The following is an 11,288-nucleotide window of genomic DNA, read 5'->3' as shown; positions in this document are numbered from 1 at the left end:
CCTTCCCTTCGTTAGCTGACGGAGCCACTTGGGGGAAGGGGGGAGGAGTCCGGTGACGTCGATGTCCGTGACGTCACCGACGGGACTCCCGAAAGCCGGCGGAGAGGTGAGTGTTTCAATTTTTGATCAAAATAATTTTAATCGATCAAAAAGTTTAACGATTAATCGAGAAATGAATTGTTAATTTCCGCAGCCCCAGTTTATTAAAATCCAGGTGCAGGCCGACCCCCAAACGTCACGGGCTGTCTGTTTGCACCTGGATTGATGCGTATTGATACCGGCATGTTCACCTACGCAGCGCGTCACTGTCGCTCTGATGAAGGATCCCTGCGCGGACCCCGAAACGTTAGCACCGTATGACATCGGGTATTGAATAAACATCAACACTTAAAAAACCCTTCAAGTGTGTGCCGGTGATTTACTTTTATTGACCCTTCCACACCATGTCTGCCCTCCAAGTGTGTTGTTTGTAGACATGTGCAGCGGCTAAAAATCAGTTTCCTTTCGGATTTCGTTTATTTCGGATCCTCTGTGTTTTTCGTTTCGGGAATCGGATTCGGAATTTGGACGAATTCCCGAAAATTCAACTCGAGGTGGGGTTAGCAGAATCGGCACATTCGTCGTTTACCCTAAGGAGAACTATGGGGACAAGCCCTGACCCCATAGTTCTCCTTTAATTTGTTTTTATTCGTTTAAATGTTAACAGCGCACGCACAGGATTTGGACGAAATTCGTTCCAAATCCGAAATTTCGGATTCGGATGATTTCGGGTACGTTACATTTTGGAAATTCGGATCCTCCGAATCTACGAATTTCCGTCCGAATTTCGGAACGGGACGAATCTCACGTGTCGTGTACGGTGGAATATTGACCGAAAAAGAGGAACCAAATCATCTCATGCAACATCATCATCGTCTTCAAAACACAGTACATTTGCGCTAGTTGTGCCACTTGTAATATTTAATACACAGCTCCAATATCAAACTTTCAGCAGTCTTCGCCATCAGGGTCGTGTTACATTTTGTGCAAATTGTGCTATGTATACCAATTTGTGAGGATCTATTAGTTATAAACGAATTGTCCACAAAATATGGGGGAAAAAATGTGAAAATTCACCAAGTCTGTCGATAAAAATACTCCCCCGCGGTCTGCGCCCCTGCAACGTTCTCTACGTCTCTCCCGGTCATCTGTTTATATGCTAAAAAGTTAGGCCCGGTGTCCAAAGGGCCACGCTGCCCTCTATATCTTAGGCCTCCATCCTTTGATGAACTGCATGATCTTCTTCACCTGAAGTTTAGTCAACTTGAAGTCGTCCAAAAGGATCTCCTCCGTCAGCTGGACGAAGATGCTGCCGTCTATCCGCTCCCTCACGAAGAACGTCACCACGTCTTCGGACAGCCCGATGAACCTGAGGCACCTGGAGACCTCCTCCACCGACAGAGCCGATAGATCGGGGGGCGGGTGCCAAGCTGCGGGGTCCCCGGGAGCTCTGGGGGCGCCAGGAGTGTGAGAGGAAGATGCCTCCGTGCTGCTCCTGGACGAGATTGGCGGCACCTCGATGACGCCTTGAGTTAGATAAACTCTTGTGATCCCGCCCTCTGCTCCTCTTACAATGGTGGGCGACATTGGGGCTGCGCTCCTAATTACAATGTTCTCAGTCTCTAACCCTTTTGCCGGCCGGGGCGGCGGAGCAGGGCAAGTCCCCGCTCCCCCGCTTTTAAATACGGCTTCGGGCACAAATCGCAGCTCCGACCCGATGGAAGAGGAGTCCGGGGATGTGCTTTGACTATTACCGACGTCGAAGGGATCCAGGACGTCTGAGACGGAGGACGAGGAGGATTTGGCGCGCTCCGCAGGATCCAACCAGTCCCCGGAGGACGAAGGAGGAGAGGCAAAGGCTGGGTTGGCGAAAGGGTTTAAGGCTCCGAAAGGGGCGAACCGTTTTGGGGTTTGTGGGGGCTTCAACCTGGGGCAGCTGTAGTAAGTCTTAATGGCGTTGTCTGTGCTCAGCACGGGGGTAGAGCGGCCGCTGGCCACACTTGGACCGGTGTCCGCGTATGCCCAAGAATCCGACCAGGACGTCTGCGTGGGTTGGGCAGTGGAGGCCATGCTGTTAGACATCTGCCGGGTGGATGCATCTCCCGCCTTGCAGTCCCCCCAGGTACAAGGGTAGCAGTATAAGGAATAGGAATCCGGGGAGGGGGAACAATTGCCACTGCGATTTCCTGATCTGAGAAGATAAAAGAATATATATCAGTCTTATAATAAAATGAATAGTAATGTACGCCGCAGGCCTCAAAATTTCCGCTTGCCCCCCTCGCAATTGGCGAGTGAAAATTGCGTGGGGGGCAAGTGGAATGTCATCGAGGTGTCCCCTTTCTGTGCGTCACACTGACCTCTGTGCTGTGCGTCACGCTGACCTCCGCGCTGCGCGTCACGCTGACCTCCGCGCTGCGCGTCACGCTGACCTCTGCGCTGCGCGTTACATTACTGACCTCTGTACTGCTGACTTCTGTACTGTGCGTCACACCGCTGACCTGCCGGAGTTAAGGCCGGGGCAGGGTAAGGGTTAGGTGGGGCAACTGGTGGTCTTCTGGGGAGATATTGTACAACATTTTGAAGCGTGTCTTTGAGGTCAGGTACTGATGTTGGACAGGAAGTCCTGGCTCACCGTTGGCATTCCATACCAAAGTAGATGGAATGCGTCTCCACGGACTATAACAAACAGATCAACCTAAAAAGGACACGGTAGCAGGATCACCGATCTCCCCTTAGTCCCGGGGAGCAGAGAAACTTCTAAGTGGGCATCAAAATAGCACTTAGTGGGGTCTGGCAAGCCAAAACACTACTAGAATGTCAACTGGCACGCCATAAAACCTTGGAGTCTGGTCCTCCATGACCTGCGGGATGCCCTTTCCATACACACAGATCCCAAAATTCACACATAATTCATACTTCCTGACGTGGGAGCGCAGCATTCATAATAAGAATATACTCAAACGTATGAGAAACTACCGATCAGGTACAAGCCACACACCCCTGTCTTGTAAGGTACACAGGACCACCAATGAGGCACATTACTTCTTCTTAGGAAGGCACAAATCAAGGACCAACTGGGTGGGTGCGGTGGTGACAACGTGAAATGTAGATAGATGAAAGTAGTCACTCGCACTCCATGGATGTTAAAGTCAATGCTGTTTATTGACCGAGATAACGCGCATCTCCTTAGCGACGTTTCCTCTCTGTTTGCCGGAGGACGGGGGCGCATGGTCTCGAAACGTCGCTAAGGAGATGTCAATAAACAGCATTGACTTTAACATCCATGGAGTGCGAGTGACTACTTTCATCTATCTACATTTCACGTTGTCACCACCGCACCCACCCAGTTGGATTTGGGTTTTTGTCCGGTCAGGAGTGCGATGGGACAGGAGGATTGAGTTACAAATCAAGGACATGTCATGTGATGTCTTGTTCAAGGTCATTTTATGCCAGATTATAAAATATTGATTATCAGATTGCAGCATGTGATCGCAGGGAAATACTATATCTGAAGGGGGGGGGTCTGGTTGAATAATATCAAACATCTTCACACCCCTTAGTTTGTTGACTACCATGAAACACTTCCACACCCCTCCACCCCCCTCTCAGACTCTGTGATTGGTCATGTCCTCTCTGTAAATCAGGGGGTCTCAAACTCATTTCACTCGGGGGGGGCACTCGACAATTTATTTTCTCCCATGCTCGCCAAATTTCATATTTCAAAATAAAATGTAACTATATCCGGTTTGGTAATACGGACCCCAATACACACACAATACGGTCCGATTCATATCTTTAGGAGCAATAAGGGATTCCTGCGTCAGGAACTTGCGTTTTCCAGCAGCAGGAATCCCTGATCTGGTGTTTACAAGCGGCCGCTGTCACCCATTCAAGTTAATGATCAGGTGACAGCAGCTGCATGTGAACACCTGCACACCGCATGTAATGGTACGTGATATGATTACATGCGGTTAGAAAACACTCTCCCTGGATGCACCCGTGATGCGTCCAGGGAGATTCATTGATCCCTAACCAATCGGCCCATTCGGGCCGGTACTTTGAGACCGCTGCTGTAAATGCTTTCCACAGGGTCCTAAAAAGATGGCTGCATCTGCAGCTGAGGAGCTCTCCATTTACCATTGAACTATGCACAAATGCTGAGCCATCTTTGAGGGCCAGTGACTCTGTTCCATCAGATTGGACCCAATGACCAGGAAAACCTTACTATGCACTTTTTGCTTTTATTCCCATTTATTTTACTAATGCTGTTCTTGTCTGTCTGTCGTCTTTTTCTGTAAATATTTTGTTTCGACATTTTTTTCCTTTTATTACAAGCAACATTTAGAATCATTCACCTTCTCTTTAATGTGCAAAATAAGAACTTAAAGGAGAACTATGGGGTGAGTGTTTTTCCCCATAGTTCTCCTTAGGGTAACGGGAGGACACAGACTAGCGTCCTCCCGTCACCCTAAGCTCAGTATATAGGGAGCTACAGCTCGCGGTATTCTGAGACGCCGCAGCCGGAGCGGATCCCGACTTAGACGTCTGAATCCGCCCAGCTGCGTGAGTGACAGCTGGCTCCTCCTATCTAGAGGCAGAGCCAGCTGTACCCGCCCCCTCCCCCGTCCGTTCCGCCAGTCAGCGCTGGCAGATCGGAGCGGGGAGAGGGGAATCCAGCCCCTCCCCTGTCATGGCAGAGAGCCGTGACAGGATCGAGAAGTGAGAGAACGCCGGTATGTGTTCGCTCACCTCCCGATCTACTGAGCCGACCTGTGACAGTCTCATTGTCACAGGTCGGCTAGAACTATGAGGATCAGTGAAAAGCCCCTCCCCCTCATAGTTCTCCTTTAATGAACTGATTGCTACTTGGAAGAGCACTGCCATGTATCTGTCTCATCCAGGTCCGGAGTGGCAGTGGCTGTCGCAGACCCTTCTTTAAGGTCAGAACTGTTAGACGTTGTGAGTTTCCATTGAAACACATGGCGGCCGCTATTTGTGTTTGGAAATGGTTCAGTATGGACAGTCGCTCTTAGTTTGCCAGCCTTGGATTGTTGTCCTGCGAGTTGGAAATTCTCTGGCCAGGGCGAGGCTGACTGTACCATCATCGCGGTGTCCATACACTTTCACCATACAGTGTTAGGGCCCATTCATACCAGATCCGTTACATTGCGATCCATCCAGCCAGGGACGTTTGGTCAGGGGGGGCGGAGCCTCACCTAGTATTATGGAGGAAAAAGCTGTCAGCATCAAGTCTGAAGCTGACAGTTTTTTCTCTATTCAGATCGGCTTCTATCAGGTTACACAGCACGGAAATTCCTCCCCCCCCCCCACCCCCGATGTGTAACCGGTCATGGACGGAGCGCTGGATGTTAATTACAGGCGTCACTGCATCCGGCTTTTGACAGGTTGTTAGGTTACACAGCAGCCGGCTTCCCCACTGCTTGTGTAACCTAACTAGTGAGGCCAAAGCTGTCACAGCCCCTACTCTGTGTTAGAGGTGTGAGCTGTGTGGATGGCTTTCATGTGACCCACCAACAGATCCAATCTGCAGACTCTGTATATGCAATTCTGCCTAAATCCTGCCCTGTAACCAAAAGGCCATCAGGATTGGCTGCGCAGGGCAAGAGTCTGTCATGCTCCAAAGAACTGTTAGAGGCTGCTGCCACAAGAGACTGACCAAGACTGCCTCCAAGTAACAGGGGACCGCTAGAGAACGATTTAGTATACTGCCCCATGCGATCTGCATAGTAAAAAGGAACCTGTTGGGGTAGAAATAATGTCACCAAAACTGATATTATGGAAGAGGTGCAAGCTTGGAGGTCGGCAAACATATTCTTGTTCCCTACTAGGTGAGCCTCCAATGTGTGCATATTAGGTATCAGGATAAAGAAGCACGGGGGGGGGGGGGAGTCATTGTATTACTCAATGTGTCACCATCACATGATTGTTGCTTTAGGTTCTGTCTTGTTGTCAGGGACCATAGCACCTCCAGGTGGCGCCGGGACCAGGTCCCGCAGTTCCTGCGCTCACCTCCAGGTGGTGCTGGAACCAGGTTCTGCGGTTCATGCGCTCACCTGCAGGTGTTTCCAGGCAGCCAGGAGCTGTCAGGTACCAGACCACCACTGGGTGGTGCTGTAACCTGCAACTCCAGTGCTCACCTGCGGGTGTCTCCCGGCTGTCAGCGATTATTCACCACCTGGTGCTAGCTGGGAGGGTATTTAATCCCTTCCTGCAGTCTGGACTTTGGCTAAGTATTGTCGCCATTTCCTGAGTCCTGTATCCTGAGTCCTGTATCCTGTATCCTGAGTCTTGTGTCTTGTGTCCTGTGTCCTGAGTCCTGTGTCCTGAGTCCTGTACCCTGAGTCCTGTGTCCTGAGTCCTGTACCCTGAGTCCTGTACCCTGGTGCCCCCTAGTACCCTGACCTTTGCCCCGTGGCTCCCCTTGTGTTGCCTTGCTCCCCTGATTTCTCTTGCCCTGTGTTTGTATTTGTATTCACTTACCTGTCATTAATTGTTTGTGTTTATATGATTTTGGTGTGTATAATAAACGGTATATAAGCTCATTGGCATTGTACGATGTGGTCACGCATTTGGTCCTCCCGTGTGGGTGCCTGCATGCGGTGTGAGGACACCTGCGCACGGTACCCTGACACTCGTACATGGACTGGCTAGTATGTCCCCCGACCATGATATCACTGATAAGCTGAACTTCAGCAAAACTCGTCAGATGGGGAAATCGGTAATTTTGCTTTCCTCAGCTTGGTCATGATTGGTCCTCCCAACGCTATGAAAGCATTGCCGTTAGATTTGGCCCGGCACAGGAGTTACTTACATGTCATGCAGTCCCGATGAGTAGTAGGAGAGGCTGGGGCTGGGTGAGTGCGTCTGGGGGAGTTGGACTTTCGGATACCGTGGTGGGACAGGAGGGCTGGACGATGAGGAGAAGAGCCGGCCCTCACGAGGGGGCACTGGTGGGGCATTCAGAAGGCGACATTCGTACTTTACCTGCGTGACATAAAGCAGAAGAAGATCATGTGTACAGGTCCAAAGCGTACCTAAAGTCAATGTGGTTTATAACGTTTTGGACAGAAATTAGGAAATAATAAAAACTTTGTCCCATTGGGGAGATTTTCCTTCACTTCCTGTCCTATAGACACAACGGGAAGTTAGAAGAAATCTCTATAAAGTGAGGAGATATACCTTCCTAGACAATTGTTTCCAGAACTAATGTCCCCATTGGAGGATCTTCTGTCTATTCCTGTTCCCGTGGCAACACAATTTTTGGATTTTCCAACACTTTTTGTCTTGGTGACCAGGACACATAGAGAAGGTGAATCTCCCCGGCACGGACAGCAACAGACACCTGACTGGCTCTACACCTTCACCTTCTCTATCCTAAACTAAGAAATAAAGGTTAGGGCTTTAGATACACTTTTAACTGTCAGGAACCGGATCTGAACCCGGGGCCCCTGCTGTAGCTGGCGGTGGTTCTACCTGCTGAGCCACCTCAGAACCTTGGGTCGCTCTTTGCCTGACCTCCTGTGTACTCCTCAGGTAAACCTAATTTCTGCTGAACTCTGATCTCCTTGCTCCTCCCTTGAACTTCCCTATTTAAGCCACGCCTCTGCACTTCCTGTTTGCCAGATTATTGTGCTCCTACCATTATCTTGCTTCCTGCTTCCTCTGTGATACAATCCTCTCATACTGCTACCCGTGTACCGACCTTTGGCTGCTGATTCACCAACTACTCTCATCATCTTCCTCTTCATACCGGATACCTTTGGCTCCTGACCTCGGCTTGTTCGCTGACTACGCTTCTGCCGGCTCCTCCACCACTACCATCTGCTTGTGTACCGAACCCGGCCTGTTATACCACGAACGTGTCGGCTGTTTCAGCTACTGGACTCTGAGCCTGATCCCAGATCGTGACATTAACTTCCTTTGTCTTATCATTGCTATTGGGAGAAAGTACTTCCCTGCCAGCCCGGCATCTACAAATGGCTCATTGCAGCTTTTTGATGACATTTGCTCAATTTATGACCAGCAAAATGATACGTGGGGCGGGCAATTCACTATCAGGACAGAAGGGCGATCCAGAACCTGCAACGATGGACCTCAGGTTCTAACGTTAGCAAATATTTCTGAAGAGTGGTGACTGATCATCTACACAAGTGTCATGTGATAGGAGCACTATGTGAGCATTGGGGATGTTGATAGACCCTGATATCCATGATATGTGCTCTAGGTCTTCTCTCGACTGCCTTGGGTCTCAGCGCAGTAATTGTTGGGCGGCTAACCAATTAAAATCATATTCATCACTCCATTTTTTTTTAAATAACCCTAGTTAAATGTCCTTTTTATTATACTCTAGGGTTCCCTCCATTTTTCTCTCTCTCCCTTTACATGATGTTGTGTATGGTAGACAATGTGGTCAATATCGGCAGTGTGATGCTATTACAACACTTGTAGAAACAAAATCAGGTGGATAGCCTTGCAACAATCTCTGAGCCACATTCCGAGCCTCCAGTATAACACTAGGATGGACAAGGGTTGTGTACTTACTGCTTCAGATTTGGGGGGCACCGGCGGAGGGGCTTCTGTCTTCACTTCATCAATACTTAAGGCTGGTGGAGGTGGAGAACAAGACTTGCCCTCAAAAGGAGAAGGAGAGGTCACAAAGGAGATAAGGTCCTGTTGGGTCTTGTTGCCACTCTCCAGCCCGACAGGCTTGCTGCTGGGCTCCGAGTAATTCTCCACATTCTGGTTGGTCCAGAGTTCTTCGTAGGGTATCTCCAACTGTTCCTGAGTCCTAAAATCATGTTCCAACCAATCTGGTGTCATGTACTCCCGATCCAAGTCTGAGTTGTCAGACGAAGACCCCAGTCCCTGGCGTTGGGCCTCTTGACAATCCTGGGGGCTGGTGTCCTCTGGGATTGTCCCGCTGTATACACACAGGGATAAGCGCTGTAGGCCCTGGCTCAGCTCCTCGCGGGTGTAGTTGATTGAGCCGGCTGAGAATCCCTGCAAACAAACCCGTATCTTACGCGGGCTGGCACACTCCTCGGCAAAATCCGTCTTGGTCTCTCGCACAGCCTTGGAATACTCATCCGGGTTGAACTTCTGTTCCTGGCAGGAAAGTGCGCAGTCCTTGACTAGCTTGTCAAAGCTGGGGTCACCACAAAGGAGACCCTCGGGGAGTGAAAAACGAGGCATGTCTGTGAGCAGCAAGAAATGGAAGGGGTTGACCTCCCCCTTACGTAGAAGACAACAAAGAACCACCGTTTTGGAGATGATGCTGACCAGCTTGTATCGATGACCTTCACGGATAATGTGCTGGTCATAGGGGTTGCGAGGAGGGCGTGTAGGCACTATGACGTTGACGGGCAGCCGAACCTTCTCAATAATGCTTCGGATGGTGTGCTCACCCTCCTGCATCTGTAGCTCCAACGGGCTCCGGGTGCTGAAGCTGCCCTTGCACTGGAACGGAAGGCTCAAGCTCTCGTTGGTTCGATGGTTCATGCATATCAAGCAGGGCATTTTACCTTTCACCTGCTTGCCCAGCGTGCCGGTCTTGCCCAGTTTCTTCAAGATGGTGTTGAAACGGGACTTCTCCTTTACCGTCTTAGCGCACAGGATCTCAGCTTGTCCCATGAGAGTCAGCTCATCCCCCGTGTGGAGTGTAAAGTTGTATACCTCACTGTCCTCGCTGAACTCCCCCGACACTACCTGGGGAAAAACCAGAGGTTAGGTTATAGGAAAGTTAAAGCGACACTCCTTATAGATATTACAAAAAAAACTTTTTTTCCGTTATTTACTAACCAACCCTTTCATGACCGGGGTCATTAACATTTGTATGCCCAGGCCAAATGTGGCCATTTCAGTATGCATTGATTACCTCACAATAACTCTATGACTATGTTGCCCGCCACCCATTATTTTTATGGCTTTTACATTGTGAGAAAAAAAAAATGAAGTTTACCTTTTGTATAATGTGTAACACATTTTCTAAAATGAATACTATTCCAAATGTCTTTGCTGAAATATTTTCTCCTATTTGTCCCGAATGCAAGGACCCCAAATATATTTATAAACAATGTTACTTTGTATCTCTCTATCTCTCCCTCTGATCAATGTTACTTTGTATCTCTCTATCTCCCTCTAAACAATGTTTATACACACTGTTACTTTGTATCTCTCTATCTCCTCTCTGATCAATGTTTAGAACAAATGTTACTTTGTTTCTCTATCTCCCTCTAAACAATGTTTATACACACTGTTACTTTGTATCTCTCTATCTCCTCTCTGATCAATGTTTAGAACAAATGTTACTTTGTTTCTCTATCTCCCTCTAAACAATGTTTATACACACTGTTACTTTGTATCTCTCTATCTCCTCTCTGATCAATGTTTAGAACAAATGTTACTTTGTTTCTCTATCTCCCTCTAAACAATGTTTATACACACTGTTACTTTGTATCTCTCTATCTCCTCTCTGATCAATGTTTAGAACAAATGTTACTTTGTTTCTCTATCTCCCTCTAAACAATGTTTATACACACTGTTACTTTGTATCTCTCTATCTCCTCTCTGATCAATGTTTAGAACAAATGTTACTTTGTTTCTCTATCTCCCTCTAAACAATGTTTATACACACTGTTACTTTGTATCTCTCTATCTCCTCTCTGATCAATGTTTAGAACAAATGTTACTTTGTTTCTCTATCTCCCTCTAAACAATGTTTATACACACTGTTACTTTGTATCTCTCTATCTCCTCTCTGATCAATGTTTAGAACAAATGTTACTTTGTTTCTCTATCTCCCTCTAAACAATGTTTATACACACTGTTACTTTGTATCTCTCTATCTCCTCTCTGATCAATGTTTAGAACAAATGTTACTTTGTTTCTCTATCTCCCTCTAAACAATGTTTATACACACTGTTACTTTGTATCTCTCTATCTCCTCTCTGATCAATGTTTAGAACAAATGTTACTTTGTTTCTCTATCTCCCTCTAAACAATGTTTATACACACTGTTACTTTGTATCTCTCTATCTCCTCTCTGATCAATGTTTAGAACAAATGTTACTTTGTTTCTCTATCTCCCTCTAAACAATGTTTATACACACTGTTACTTTGTATCTCTCTATCTCCTCTCTGATCAATGTTTAGAACAAATGTTACTTTGTATCTCTATCTCCCTCTAAACAATGTTTATACACAATGTTACTTTGTATCTCTCCATCTCC

At 47.9% G+C, this 11,288-nt stretch overlaps 1 protein-coding gene across 1 annotated transcript; it reads right to left on the bottom strand.

The window, feature by feature from the left end:
- Positions 1 to 1,230: 1,230 nt before the first annotated feature.
- Positions 1,231 to 9,783, bottom strand: GAREM2 (GRB2 associated regulator of MAPK1 subtype 2; the record flags this gene model as incomplete). The annotated part of the gene is made up of 3 exons (XM_018575086.1): positions 1,231 to 2,230; positions 6,872 to 7,044; positions 8,602 to 9,783. Coding segments are annotated over 3 exons (2,346 nt in total), but the record flags the coding sequence as incomplete, so codon positions are not given.
- Between the last annotated feature and the right edge of the window lie 1,505 nt (positions 9,784 to 11,288).

Source organism: Nanorana parkeri, unplaced genomic scaffold (genome assembly GCF_000935625.1).
Source record: "Nanorana parkeri isolate BGI_ZX_2015 unplaced genomic scaffold, ASM93562v1 scaffold3532, whole genome shotgun sequence".
NCBI lineage: Eukaryota > Metazoa > Chordata > Amphibia > Anura > Dicroglossidae > Nanorana > Nanorana parkeri.
This window is presented reverse-complemented; position numbering and strand designations above follow the sequence as displayed.